Raw genomic sequence first — 14,152 nt, 5'->3', positions numbered from 1 at the left:
TCAACTAGTTCACGTGCTGCCTATCAGTGTTTTTTAATCAAATATTTGTCCCAATTTCACTAGTAGTGGAACTCATTTATTAACGGACCCATTTAGTACGAGTTAAACGATCTGTTACATACCTTGCAATGTCCTCTATCCTATGAGCGGTGGATGCTCGTCTGGATGCGTCCTAAAATGAAACAGACAATACATTAAAATTATAACGATGGTTATTTCATAAAATAAACAAACATGTTACCTGTTAAGCCCTTCCGATGGTTTTGATGGTAGAATTGATTGTTTGTGCAATGACGATTTTATTCGGATATTGGTCAGGTACCAAGTTTCATTAAACAATGCATGTACATTATGTTACACAAAGATTAATTTAATAACGCTTCAATTTTTTGCCACAGAGAAGGTAACCAATTCGTAATCTCAACGTATAATTTTTCACATGGTTCATTAGCATAGAATGCGTTAGAATGTTCAATAAAACGGTTTAGTGTTGTAGTTTTGAAAGTTGATAGTAGATATACAGATGTCCATGGCGATGTTCGGCCAGTTTAACAAGAAAAACAAATAGTGCACCCCACCACCACACGCGGTAGAAGCTTCGGAAACCTGCACGACCCATTCTTCGGGGCGCATCCGCCTGTTTGGTAGCGAAGGTTTAGGATGCGTCCGTCATACGTAGGAGTATCCCTACGGGTTGCACAGGTTCACGCAATTATGTAGAAGAGGCACGGTGCCAAACGCTAACCGATAATCATCAGCGTTTTGGCACTTTACCGTGCTCATCCACCACCCGGAACGGTACAGTCGGACAGTGTCATCGGTCGGCCGATCGGTCGCCGACGAGGTCCACCACCGGGAGGACCACCACCTCCACCACTACCGCCACCAGGACCGCGTCTTGTATCTTGGCCACCAGATCCGCCACCCTGGAAATCCAGCATCGTGCGGAAGCTAGAATGAATTGAGATACAAGCAAAGTTACCGAATGATTCAAACAAAACCGATAGCAAAACACACACAATTATATACTTACAACATCACCAGGAAGTTAAAGAACCCCATTATGAGGCCTTTTATGCGATCCACTCCCCATGGTTGAGCTTCCTGCACTGCGCCGTCTATAAGCAGAACAATTAAACGCATTAAACGACTTTTTCCATGGGATAACAGTGCGAAGTGGGATAGCAAGCAATACTTACTTCTTGAAATGTACACCATTTTCAAGAAACGGGCTAAAAATCACTGTTTCTCGCAAGTTTAACTGTGTATTTCTCTGTTTTCTTTATTTTGCCTCGAAGTACGACATGACAAACCAAATTTCAGCTGGGCCAAGGTGAAGGAACACGTCGCACGTCATGTGTCGTCCGTTTATGCGTGCAGAGTTAAGTACTTTAAAAAGAAATGCTTCGAACTCAGTTGAAAATATCGATGAATTTTCCTGTTTTTCATGAAAATGTACGTTTTCATCAATGATACTGCATGAATCAATAGCTACCGGTGTGAATATAATTGTTATATTATTAAATTACATTATTTTCCGTCCTCAATAAAATAAAAACAAGCCCAGTTTCGTTGCTAAATATGATCGATGATCATGTGGATCAATTTCAAACAATATAGAGGAAGTTAGCTAACAAATATTTGACTTATTTCATTTGAAATGCGTTGCATTCGTTTGTTATATACTCATTTGATGCCTACAACTATACAGAAAACACAATATTCCCTGGAATGAACAAATAACTGCAACGATTTATGAGGAAGTCGTGCTTGTGCCGTATTTTAATGCCTTTCCTTGAAAGCGTAAATATACACAATGTATAAAATAGAAGCATTAGTCCACCAACGACTGTGTACTGTTTGCCGTTTCAACATGGAGCAAGCAATATCATTACATTTGTTCGGTTGCCTGTTAGTTCTGGTGCAATACAGTCTGGCGTACAAGGACGAAGAGTATTGTAGCATCTGCAGGGATCACGTAGCATGTGGAAACATTGATGCAGTGCATGGGGATTGTTCCAGATACGTTAACGTAAACCTAACTATCCTCACCCATTACCAGCACCCCATACTAGATCGTGTGAATGGTATGCGGCAAAGGTTCGCAATGGGGCATTTGCCCGGCTTCAACGACACATACGGTCCAATGCATTCCGTTACGTGGGATCCGGAAATGGCAGATCTTTGCCGTATGAATCTCAACTCGTGCAAATTTGCGCACGACAAATGCCGCGGTACGCTACGCTTCCCGTACAGTGGTCAAACGCTCGGCAAACTTACCAAGTGCGTAACGCCGACGAACGTGAACGACCTTAAAATACGCGTACTCCCGCATGTTCTCCTGCATCTGATCGACCGTTGGTACTTGGAACACGAAGTAACGAAACCATCGGATGTCAAACTTTACTCTCAACATTCTTCGTATGCGTTAGCAATTTAGTCTAGAGTAGACTTTATGAATATCGGCATCTTCTAACTCATTTTTTCTAATTGATTTCAGTTCCCGCAAGTTCCAGATCGGACACTTCCTGCAGCTGATCAACTGCAATGTGTGTCGCATGGGCTGTTCACTAATATCATACCGGGAGCATCGTAAACAGCTAGTGTGCGATACGTACATCTTGTGCTGCAACTATTCCTACATCAATATAGTCAATCGTCCAATCTGCAATATTAATCGGTACGAGCACACGTGCAAAAAGGACAATAAATATCCCGCCCTCTGCGAGCACTGTCACATCTAGCGTGGGTGATATTGCAATAAAGAACGAGAGGACTCTATCGGGCTTAACGCTTCAAACGTACGCAGGAATAGCTTTAATCAATTGATTTTCCTCCAAGTTACATAGACCGGTATAGTCTGGATTGGTGCCCGTTGCGCATCGGCTCGCCGGCTCACCTTTCAAATAAACTGGCTGATGTACGATGCTCGTAATCGCGTAGTTGCAGGCGTACAGTACCATCTTGAACACAAAGTCCTCCATCTTCTGGGGGTAGATCACCACGCCGCAACCGATCGCGGTCGTCCGATCCGAGATCATCTGCGTGTAGTGTCCGATGGTGGCACTGGAAGCGATAGCAAGTCACAATTAGCAATCTGCTTTGCGGTGAGGCAATCAAACTCCACACCCCACTCACTTATAGTCGGTGGTGTACTTATCCAACACTTCCTGTGTCGTGTCGACACGCTCGTTGTACCAGAGCCTGGTCAAGTTGCTGATGATCTCGAATATATCCGTCTCAAGGTAATAGGAACCAACGGCTAAATTTTGTCCAGCGTGTAGAAACTGATACGTACTGCGGCACTCATCATGCTCGAACTTACAGCTGCGCACATTAATCTCCGCCAAATTCGCCAGCTCATCGTCCCAAGTCTATGCGCGAGATCAAATCGTTTTTATTGGGATTGGGAGATTTATCGCTACTTGCGTTACTACTTACCACAGTCGGCATCCTAGAGGCGGGAGCAAATTCTGGCTCGTCACCCCGTGCCAGCCGATCACGTGCCTCGTTATGGAGATGTATGATGTAGTTGCGCAGCAGCGTATCGATCTTAAGTATCATCCGACCCGGTGGACAGTCGACCGCGAACGAACCATTGAACCCACAGGCTACATGCTTCTTGGGCTCCAGTTCTCCAAATCGATTGTAGCGCAGACATAGCTCCGGTTTACAGTAGACATCGTACGCGCTCGCATCGGTCCACTCGATGGCGTCGCCGTTGTCCGCATCGAGTGAGCGTTCCGTCGACTCCTTCCAAGGAGTTGTGCTCAAGCCCTCGCTGAACGGAGACTCCGTGGATGGTTCCGTACTATACTCCTCGAAACCAGCCGTTGTCGTATCGTACGCCGTAGTGTCTGCCGTGCCTACAGCGACCTTGTCCAAGATGCATCCCACCAGCAGCACTGCGCAGACAGTGCGAAATCCTAATTCCCAATCCAAACCGGTAAAATATTAATTGCCAACAGCAACTCATAAAGTACGGCAAAGCGTTAAGGATGGCGTCTAGGAAGAGCAAAGGGTAGGAGAGTTCACTCACGGTTAATACCGTAACGCTACGCAAATCTGTCGAATCATTCATCATCTTCCCTGTGTTAGCTTCCGGACGCGGGGACCACCCCGTTGAGCGCGTTGCCAGTTGATCGGTGGATGTTCAGTAACCCTTCACTTTTGCCGTTCGATGGTTTGCAACCATACTCGAAAGGTGTAATGTTTACATCATGACCGGCAAACAATAAAATATCAACGGCTCTAACACCGATCACACTAAACGATTGCTGAATCATATTTATATCCCTTCCTACACTCTCACTTCAATCAAACACCGTTTAACAAGATCTTCGTCTTCCACTACCGTGCCCAATATCAGTTTTTGTTTACTTACCGTACATAGCTGATTCCTGTGTTCTTTTCTTATTGTTACTTCTCACGGTGCGTAGAACTACGTAAGGGTTGCTTGATGAGTTGCCGCTTCGCAGGAATTCTGGTAGGATAAGCACCCGGCATTCGCCTCGTGCAGGGTCTCTTTTCGCAGACACTTCCCAGCGTACGACAGCCGGTTGGGAACTAATCTGTGCGAGCATCCCGGGCAGGACGGTGCTTATATACGAACCGGTGGTCTACGTGACGTGCCGTCAAGACGCGTTCCTTTCCAATTTTAATTCCGCAACAGGTATTAAAGTATTATTTGCGCGTAAAGCCGTAAAATGGCAGAATTGGCTGATTAGGGATGATGCACGAAGCGTCTCATCTTAGTCATGCATTTCATCTATTCTGTGATCGTTTGGGTATGTCTCGCTTTGATTGGCCGTCGTTAATATGTTAGTACCAACCGGAGTGTCCAGCCTCCCTGAGCGTATCTAGCTGATAGTGACCCTTCATTCACAAAGTTTTTTTGTTGTTTTGTCGAACATCCCTCCATACAAACGATCACGAAACAATCATGCACAATCAGTGCGAAGCTATTGATGAGCGCGTGCCATACGAAGATCTCCAATGTAACGAAACGGGAACCAGTGGCCTCCAGGAGAGCCAGTTCCCACGCAAACGTGACCAAACTGTTCCAACAATCCACATTGCATTATCACGCCTCCCAGGACTAGGGTAATAAACCACTGGCACGTGATGTACAAGGCGCCGGTCGGGTTGTAGGTCAAAGTTTAAGTACATTACGGTGCGCGCACCTAGCCAATTCCGGACTGGGAGTCTGCTCTTCGGAATTCAATCACCCAGCGCCCAAGCAGTGAAGTTCCAGGAAGCAGTCAATCATTCCATATTGTGCGGGCGCTAAGAATATGTAAATGTCATGCTTTACAAGGTGGCTTCCAGATGTTTGAGGTAGATTTTCTAGTGCTGAAGCATGAGCGCGGAGCAATGCTATGATAGTATCGGATCACAATACAACAGTACTTCGGGAATTTATATATCTTACCTTGCTAAGGAGTTTAAGGGTAGAGTGGCACATGTATAAGCTCATCCATCCTCTGTAGGGTTCTGTATATTTCTTCCGACAATATCATTACAAACGTGTCAATGTAGCAATTACAAAACGAGTGTTTCGCATGAATTAAACTACACGTTTGAACTAAATAGGTTCATCTACTTGATGTACACAGCAGAGGGTTTTATATGTCGAGAAAAAGTTGAATAAAATTGTATAAAAGAAAGAATATAAGTAAGTTAGACACCGACTAAAGCGATTTATTCTCTGCAAGTAGAATTGCTAAAGGTTACACAAATATCGACTCTTGTCCGGGGAAAAAAATACATCTATAAGCATTTATCATTTTCAAAAGCCATCCGAACAGAAGCATGCGGTTCGTATCAGATATTTCCCGTTTCATCTTCTCACCAGTCAAACAGCTGACCGAAATTCACCACAGGAAAGGCACCTTTACTCACAGTAGTGAGCAAGAAACATGCTCACTACAAAGAACGCGAATTACCAGATTGTGCGCAGAACGCTTTCCACCACCAGCTGGCTTTTTGTTATTTTTAATTTTATAACGACTTTGAGCTGGGCAGCTTCATTTACCTCTTTAACCACCGTATAGCTTAACCTTTGGAAAAACATCAAATCGAAATAACGCAGGCCACTGTGGTGAGCAATAATCTCACCAGCCTTGCACACGATACAGTCTTCTCAGTATGGAAACCAAATGCTGTCGTTCGCCATGATGAGAATGTGTCGGAAAGTCAATCGTGTTCGAACCCGTTTCGTGAACACCCATTTATTCAAATTTGCTCACTTTGAATAAAATGAATTGCAAAGTGAGCAAGAATGTTCCACGTGAACACGCTTTCGACGGGTACGTCCGAACATGCGAGGAACGATAATGATCGCTCACAGTTCCAGTAAATATGGAATTTTGCGAAAGTACTTTTCCTGGAAAAGTATGAACTTTGGAAGCTAGAAAAGTGTTGTTCCCCTTACAAATTGTATGTGGTGCCCGGGAATACTGTTCGTATTTTCAGTTCAGTAAAAAAATGTAACAAATGCAGTTATGTTTTATTTGTTTATGTTCTTGGAATAATAACATCCCGTCGTATTTAGAGGCAAATTAGTAAATTCTAATATTTTCTTAAATGAACACAACGGGTGTTTTACGTTTTCATTTCACAACGGGTTAGTTTTTGACCAGGGAAAAAGTGCACGACTGGGCCGTACTGCTTTGTTGTCATTATGACATTCGCTGTCATCTTGTCGGCAACTGCCATTACCTTCCAGTGCGAGGCATTTTCAGTTTTGTCATTGCTGCAGTAGGCTAGCTAGTCGGTTGGTTGTGAAAAGTAACTGTCTGCGTGTAATTCTCCGTACGTTCGTTTTCTTCGTGTGAAACCGTTTGCAAAGTTGCTTCGGTACTTCCGTTTAGCAAAACCGTCCACCGAAAACAGCAGCAACAGCTCCACTGGGGCGTTCATTAGCGAGATTGCCTGCAAAGTTAACCAGTGACAGCGGTAAATCATAAGCAGCGTTAGCAGAAAAAGAAAAAGCCAGGTACCCACTACATATTTCCCTTCAACCATTTTAACACATTCCTATGCGCGCCATCTCTGTTCATGTTGTTCGCTTTGCAATTCCATGGAAAATGTCGAAAGATTTTGTTCGACATTTGAGGTTAGCTGTGCAGAACGCGCTACAGTTCTTGTAGGTGCAAATTTTCGTGACAGCTTCCAGAGCTTTCTCCGTATTGGTGCCGCCATGTTTTGGGAAGAAGGGCAACTTCATCCCTTGTTGAACGAAGCAATCGGTTCCAAAAGCGATTCCTTTTCCCCCCGTCACGTCTCGTGATCATATTATTCGGTGGTGTGTTTATGCATTAATGGTGCTGTTGCTGCCGTATCGCAAACATTTTCATTTTCTCCCATTATACCTCATTTAATCTGGACATTATTTGGCTGTTAATTTCTCGGTTTGGCCCGCCGTTTTTGTTGTGTTGCCTTCTGCAACATTTTTGCACTACGCAGTATCCAAATCATATGAAATGAAAATACATGGGTGCACGCACAAACACACACTCGCACTATTCAAGGAAAGTCTCTCTTCGAGTGTGTCGTGTGTCATAAAGACAAAATGTTCCATTTCATTTCAATTTGCCAGCCACTCAAAATTGTGTGCGCAAAAATAAAGGAAGCTCGAAGCAAATCGAGGAGTTAAAAATGATTTCTGCCGTGCTTCCGTTTTGGAATTAGCAAGAAAACCCTCACATTTCCTTCGCTCACTCATAGGGCGCGCGCGTTTCTTTGCACACTCCGTTGCTGTCTCGCTCTGGCGATGTTTCAATCAACCACCAGCTGCGTTTGATGTTCGTTCATTCATCTGACAGCAAGTATGTTTGTTGTGTGAGTGAGAGTGTTCAATGGACTGTGTTTTTCACTGTTTTTCCTCAACATTTTTTTTTGCTAAACTCTGGTCGGGATTTCCATGTGGACACACGAATGATACGTCATTTTGTGGTACAAAATTAAGTGGTGTAGTATTTTAAGGCGATTTTCCGAAATCAAAACTTCTATCAAAACAACTCGAAACGCCAATACAACGTCAACTTAGATCTGTAGAAAGAAAGCAATGAAACATTGAAATCAACACACACGCACAAAACCCAAAGAAATGTGTCTTCTATAATTCCTCGTCCATCCAAGTGTGCCGTACCTTCCGTATTCGGCGATACCATGCACAAGTGCTGCCCTTTCGCGGGACCGAGCGAGACAGATAGCAGTGCACTTCTTGCCCTTTGAATGGGTGCGTGTATGTGTGCGCGGTGTTGATGCCTGGATGAGAACAGCAGGGAATGTGAAAATTATAAAAAAAGTCTAATGATAGAATGTTGTAATTTTATCGCTTCTTAATTTGATTTTATCTTTTTATTTTGTGTTAAAAATCCTTGTTGTAATTTTAATGCGTTTGCTGTGAAAAACACTCACACACACATTTATAATAAAACACCTTCAGTGTGGCAATATATCTCCATCAGTGGATTTATATTATTTCCAAGAGAAAATATTTGCTTTCGCAATAAAAAATCGGATAATCAAAGTAAAGACAATACTGTAAAATCAGCATTCAGTGGTGGATATGATATTGGAATATTAAAATGTATTTACTGGACGGAAAATACGATTTAGAAAACCTGTTGCTGGATGCAAATCAAACATAAGAATCAAACATCACGATCTAGATGCTGAAATCAACTTCTTCGTAGCAAGGACTCTGAATAACCAGCTACGTGGAGCTAATAATAAGTCTAGTAAGCCTACTTATAAGGATATATCAAACCGAAGAAATCGAAGAAAAATTAGCGTCCATTTCTGGGTTCCAGTTGTGTAAATCTTTGTCTTCTGAGCGTCTTCCTGAAAAACTTAATCACTGCTGGGTTTTTTTTTTAATATTTCCCCCCCATCGAAATCATTGCACTGACTAATCCTGTACATATACGGCTGTAAATACGGCTTATACTAATAAAACTTTGAATTTTATTGGAAAACAGCAAACTTTTAATATCATACTTTTTATTTTAGGATTCGCAACAATCAAATCCAAAGATTGTCGAGGAAGAGCTAATACAGTTTGTATTGGTTCGTTGTGGGGGTGGGGAGGAGGGAGTATTGCTCCTGCGAGTTAAAACATCAACCTGGTGCCCAACACCGCGTTGGGAAGTGCGGAACATCACCACATCACGACGCCCACCGGTGACGGGCCGCGGAACAAAATAGGCACCCACGCGCCACAGATCCTGCCCGTGATGGAGAAGGGCAAGGATGGGGTGATGCCAGTGGTGGCACCATTAGATAATGCGGCTGCCGCACAGATAATTTGTCGGTTCTATCAGTACGGTACCTGTCGGTTCGGTAGTTCCTGTCGGTTTATTCATCCCGCACCCGAACCGTCCGCACTCGGTACGCACGCTAGCAGCTGCAGTAGTAGTAGCAGCAACAGCAGCTTCGTAACAGCGACCGAAAGCAGTCCTACCGATGGTGGTAGGGCGCTAGCGGGCAAAAAGGACGAAACAGTTAAAGATACCAAGCTAAAGTCATCCACGTCCGATCTGTCGCGCTGGATCGATGCGCCCGTATTTGTACCCAAGTCACAGCTGTCCGTAAAACCGCCTCGTAAGCAGCAACGTAAAACAGCGGACGTGAAGGTGGTGACCGAGGAAAAGGAGGAGGAAGAGGACGAGGAACCAGAGTTAGATGATGATGAGCGGAACGATGAGGCTGACAGTGAGGCGGACAACGAGGAGGAGGAGCATGAGGATGGTGCCGTTGGGTACGCATCAGCGTCACTGCTATCCTACGCGAACGTCGTGACAATGAACAACAATCACAACGGGAAGGATACAAAACGAACGCCCGGTCAGCGGGAGTTCTGCCTTCAGTATGAAAAGTTCGGCATGTGTTTGGTGAGCGGCTGTACGTATGTGCACGGTGAGCTGTGTGAGCTGTGCCAGAGGTATTGCCTCGATCCGCTCGATAAGGAGCAGCAGCGTCGTCATAATGCCGACTGTATCCGGGAGCATGAGCTGGAGATGGAGCATGCCTTTGCGGTGCAGCGCTCGCGCGACAAAACCTGCGGCATCTGTCTGGAGGTGGTATTGGAGAAACGGGCCCGGGAGCAGCGGTTTGGCATACTACCGAACTGTAAACACACATTCTGTCTCGTCTGTATCCGCACATGGCGCAAGGCAACCAACTTTGCCAACAAAATCAAAAGGTGCGCTTTCTTTAATTCAGCTGTAGCTTTGATGTATCAGGCTTGAAATCGCCATTAACACATAATAGCTTGACTAACTTTATATTGCACGGTGTTCGTAGTAGTAGTAGTGCTTAGCAGAGTAAAGTAAAAACAAAAAGTATGGAGTCGTGTAGAAGTAGCATCGCATACACATTTATGTACAAGCACGGTTTGTTAATGATGTTCGTGTTTATTTTTTAGGAGTTGCCCCACCTGTCGCATACCGTCTGACTTTGTCTGTCCGAGCTTTGTGTGGGTGGAGTGCGGTGAGGAAAAGGAACGCCTAATCAAAAATTACAAACAAGCCTGCAACAATACGGACTGTATGCACTTCAAGAAGGGTACCGCCAACTGCCCGTTCGGTAATAAATGTTTCTACAGGCATGCGCTACCATCCGGCGAGCTGGTCGATCTCGGTGCACCGTCCCGCAGGCGCAACCCGCATCGAGGCCGGGACCGTGATATGGACCATGCCGATGCGCTGCAGCTGCAGGAGATCTTTGCGAGCCTGCTGCCCAGCAGCTGGGTGCTGGAAGAGTACATGACGTCGCTGTTCACCGAGTTGAACGAATCGGATGACGATTTAGAGTTCTTTTCCGGCCGGGGTGGTGGCTTCCCGTCCGATTCGTCTGACTACGAGGACGATTTTTTGTTCGATCTAATGTGATCGCCATCAAAGCATTAGGTTGCGAACCGCGAAGGATGCTAAGAGAGCCAAAGCAAAATCACACACATATACAGAGGAAAACAAAAGGCGCACGCATTGAAATGACGGTAAAGTACAACAGAGTAATCGGTCGTCGTTTCCAACGTTATACAAATTAAGTGTGTGCCGATTCTTACTATCATTAGCTCATACTATTATTGAACAGATTGTGAAAAAAAAAATGAGACAGAAACGAATAGTTGAACTTTCGAACCCGGCAGAGCAGGAATCAACTGTATTGATATTATAACAATTGTTTGCTACGCCACCAAAACCGCGCGAACAACGCTCAAAAAGCCCAAGCAAAACAGTCTCAGCAGCCACCGCGCCTTCCATGCTCATTTAGTCATAAAGTTTAATTCACGCACGAACACGAAGCAGTACAGCATTCCAAACCGAATTATGTTGTATCGGGTGCGCTCTACTAAGCTAAGCCACAAACATTTCCTCGGCCTTTTCTCCGTAACGCCGCAAACTCAATGCAAAAAAGTCTCTCAACGAGTACTCAAACGCAACAAATGGCCAGAACGGGCGAGTACACATACACACACACACACCCGCTAAGCCAGGAATATCGGAAAGAAATAACACACAAAAAAAATGAAGCTTCCCGATTAGCAGAATGCGTGACTTTCTGGCAACATTATTCGATCCTTCCTGTAAAATCCAAATCAATCTACCTCACCGAACTCAAATACCTTTACCACGAGCACACACAGTCGCCGGGAACGAGGGCCAGATACCGTGAAGTTCGCTTTATAATGGATGCGAGGATTTTATTTTGAGTGCGATTAACTATGATGCAGTTGGAGAATGGGAATAGGTTCGCCGTACTAGTGCAGTTTTGCCATTTATAAGCATTCTACAGGGTTTAAAAAAAAATAAGTGAGCGTGAGCTGTTGAGTGAGGAAATAGGATAACAAGCGAGAGAGAGATACAGAAAAATTGTGATTGTTAAGTTTGTTTAGTTCCCATTACCTTAAAACAGAGATTGGTGCAGGTTATTCTTTATTTCAACGCCTGTCTCTTATTATTCTACTACAGAGATGCTGTAAAGAATGAAAAAAAAAACATCCAAAATAGCAACAGACAGATTTCTTAACCTAACCCTACATAGAATGCCCATTCGTGCGAACTCTGCTCCGGTACTGCTTTTCCCCTGTTGTAAAAGTGTATTTCCCGGAGAGGGGAGCGATAAAGGAAAAAGAGAAATGATAGGGCAAAACAGCTTGCAAAAACTCTCGAATAGCCCAAAATCGTACATGAACAATTTTGAATTTTGAAATTTTCATATTAATATTATTGGCAATTATTTGTGAGCTTTGCTGCTCGTGTTCTTGATTAGCCCTTCAGTAGCAATTACGATTGGTTTTTTTTTTTGCTAATCCTACACATTGTGAACCTCCTGCAGAAGCGAAATCTACAGAACATATTTATTAATTAGGCGCGCTGTGTCACTTAGATCCATCCGGCATATTTATATTTTCGTTTTTGTATGCGTCGTTTTATATTGTTGCACTTAATTTGGAATGAAAATCTTGTCAACACCGATGAACAAAAAATTGGATTCAAGTGGAATGACTAGAAGAAAACGGAAAAAAAAACATAATTTGTTACTGTAACTCGGTCAAATTGTACAGACGGTAAGGCACGAACCCCAGGCTCGACACCCATTGATGGCTGTAGAGAGCCAACACAGGGTGGGAAAAATATCGCTGGCTGATTGTCAATACATTAAGGTGTAGGTCACGAACCCGGGCTGTAAAGGGATAACGAAAGTTCACGATCGAATGTTCGAGTTAAACGTCAACATGAAACAGAAGCACATTTAGCCATTGGGGGTTGCGCTCTCACCCAATAGAGATTAAAATATGGAATAATACTAACTAGTATATACTCACGAATTACTTGATTTTTGTGATACGATCTATTGTTTCTCCTATAGCTTTTATACAAACGGCGTTTGTGAGATACGGGTGGCGAGGGGGGTGGGGGGGAGGGTAGGGGGAGGGAGCAGATGAAAGATAATAGTGAGAGAAAGAAGGGGAGGAGGGTTGGGGGATTAAAACCAAGTGATAAACAAGCGAGTAGGGAAACACTTCCAGAAATCGATAACCATGGCACCATGGAAGAACAAAACAGTGAAGGTTACGCATTGTTTTACTATCGCTGCAAGTTGAAGTTTAAATCGAAAACAAAAGAAAACAAAAACAAAAATCAAACTTTGTTATACGTGTTGTTACGTTTGATTTATGTTTCCCCATTTGCCCCATTCGTACACCCTCGCGTTTAATCATACAGTATCTGCGTTAGTAAGTAAGCTTAGAATTAACTAAGCCCAATTAGCATTAAGTTAATGCCTGCGAATGAATCGAACTATTTTTTTTATTCATGTGGAAACGGAGGCGATTTTTTGAAAAACCGGAAAAAGAATAACAAACGTGCATCCGTTTCAACGTTCGCATGGTGCGAAAACTATACGAAACTTTCAAATCCAACCATTAATCCATTACATCCCAGCTTGTATTTATCAAACTATGGTGTCCCGCTTGCACCATATATCAGAGGATTAAGTTAAGAGTGCCTTTAGTGTGCCAGTAATACTCCATTCGTTAGTTTTGGTCGATTTTTGGTCGTGTTTTTGTAGTGCGCATAGTACGGGTAAAATGGAGTCGAGATGTTTTTCTTTTTTCCTATAAAAAAAATTCGTTTTTAACGATTTTATATTGTTTTAATGTAACGAAAAAAAATCAAAGTATATAACTGAAGAACAAGGAAAATAAGATGTTTGCACAAAATTCAACTCAAAATAACGTGAACGCAGAAATGCTGTAGATGGAATACTAAAAATTTTATTCATTAGATATCTCGATTTCCGAAAAGGACGCAAAATGAACACAAAGATCTCCCAGTTTTTGGAGACATTTTTCTAGCCAGGGCAAGAAATTTTCATGCAGGTTTTTATTGAGCTTCTTGTGTGCCCTTTGGGATGTAATGGGTAAATGTTTGCTTTCACTTTTGGTTTGTAAACGGCCACTTTTGGGCATGTCCCGGTAGTTTGAAAACTCATATACATCAACCAAAACAAAACAAACATATACTACCTGACGTTTGACCGAACTTAATTCTAGGAAGTGGTTGCAGGTGGTTAGAAGTGACTGATGAAGGTTTAGTGAAACGGTTGGCCTTCTGTTATACGAACCAATTGCCGTAGA

At 43.4% G+C, this 14,152-nt stretch overlaps 4 protein-coding genes across 4 annotated transcripts; 2 read left to right on the top strand and 2 right to left on the bottom strand.

The window, feature by feature from the left end:
- Positions 1–349: 349 nt before the first annotated feature.
- LOC128306393 (glycine-rich selenoprotein-like) lies at positions 350–1,325 on the bottom strand. The gene is made up of 3 exons (XM_053043901.1): positions 1,200–1,325; positions 1,034–1,118; positions 350–951 (listed from the first exon to the last, which is right to left on the bottom strand). The coding sequence occupies exons 1-3, from the start codon at positions 1,216–1,218 to the stop codon at positions 780–782; spliced, it is 276 nt and encodes a 91-aa protein (XP_052899861.1). The 5' UTR covers positions 1,219–1,325; the 3' UTR covers positions 350–779.
- Positions 1,326–1,873: 548 nt separating this feature from the next.
- Positions 1,874–2,832, top strand: LOC128306818 (antigen 5 like allergen Cul n 1-like). Its single transcript, XM_053044435.1, has 2 exons — positions 1,874–2,421; positions 2,501–2,832. The coding sequence occupies exons 1-2, from the start codon at positions 1,874–1,876 to the stop codon at positions 2,742–2,744; spliced, it is 792 nt and encodes a 263-aa protein (XP_052900395.1). The 3' UTR covers positions 2,745–2,832.
- On the bottom strand, positions 2,795–4,391 carry LOC128306631 (antigen 5 like allergen Cul n 1-like). The gene is made up of 4 exons (XM_053044197.1): positions 4,385–4,391; positions 3,442–3,926; positions 3,139–3,374; positions 2,795–3,066 (listed from the first exon to the last, which is right to left on the bottom strand). Exons 1-4 carry the CDS (start codon positions 4,389–4,391, stop codon positions 2,796–2,798), a joined length of 999 nt encoding a protein of 332 aa, XP_052900157.1. The 3' UTR covers position 2,795.
- Positions 4,392–9,124: 4,733 nt separating this feature from the next.
- On the top strand, positions 9,125–12,909 carry LOC128306817 (probable E3 ubiquitin-protein ligase makorin-1). Its single transcript, XM_053044434.1, has 2 exons — positions 9,125–10,210; positions 10,433–12,909. Exons 1-2 carry the CDS (start codon positions 9,243–9,245, stop codon positions 10,896–10,898), a joined length of 1,434 nt encoding a protein of 477 aa, XP_052900394.1. The 5' UTR covers positions 9,125–9,242; the 3' UTR covers positions 10,899–12,909.
- The last annotated feature ends 1,243 nt before the right edge of the window (positions 12,910–14,152 follow it).

The sequence above is a fragment of the Anopheles moucheti genome, chromosome X (assembly GCF_943734755.1).
Source record: "Anopheles moucheti chromosome X, idAnoMoucSN_F20_07, whole genome shotgun sequence".
Taxonomy (NCBI): domain Eukaryota; kingdom Metazoa; phylum Arthropoda; class Insecta; order Diptera; family Culicidae; genus Anopheles; species Anopheles moucheti.
Note: the sequence above shows the minus strand (reverse complement) of the source record. Positions and strands in the feature narration are given on the sequence as shown.

What these genes read in the sequence shown, in the direction of transcription:
- LOC128306818 (XM_053044435.1), top strand. Translation starts at nt 1,874, where the DNA reads ATGGAGCAAGCAATATCATTACATTTGTTCGGTTGCCTGTTAGTTCTG. An exon ending in CTTTACTCTCAACATTCTTC is followed by an intron (nt 2,422 to 2,500) that starts GTATGCGTTAGC and finishes AATTGATTTCAG; the next exon opens with TTCCCGCAAGTTCCAGATCG.
- LOC128306393 (XM_053043901.1), bottom strand. An exon ending in TTTAACTTCCTGGTGATGTT is followed by an intron (nt 952 to 1,033) that starts GTAAGTATATAA and finishes AATTCATTCTAG; the next exon opens with CTTCCGCACGATGCTGGATT.
- LOC128306817 (XM_053044434.1), top strand. Translation starts at nt 9,243, where the DNA reads ATGGAGAAGGGCAAGGATGGGGTGATGCCAGTGGTGGCACCATTAGAT. An exon ending in TTTGCCAACAAAATCAAAAG is followed by an intron (nt 10,211 to 10,432) that starts GTGCGCTTTCTT and finishes TTTATTTTTTAG; the next exon opens with GAGTTGCCCCACCTGTCGCA.
- LOC128306631 (XM_053044197.1), bottom strand. An exon ending in CCTCTAGGATGCCGACTGTG is followed by an intron (nt 3,375 to 3,441) that starts GTAAGTAGTAAC and finishes TCTCGCGCATAG; the next exon opens with ACTTGGGACGATGAGCTGGC. An exon ending in AAGTACACCACCGACTATAA is followed by an intron (nt 3,067 to 3,138) that starts GTGAGTGGGGTG and finishes TATCGCTTCCAG; the next exon opens with TGCCACCATCGGACACTACA.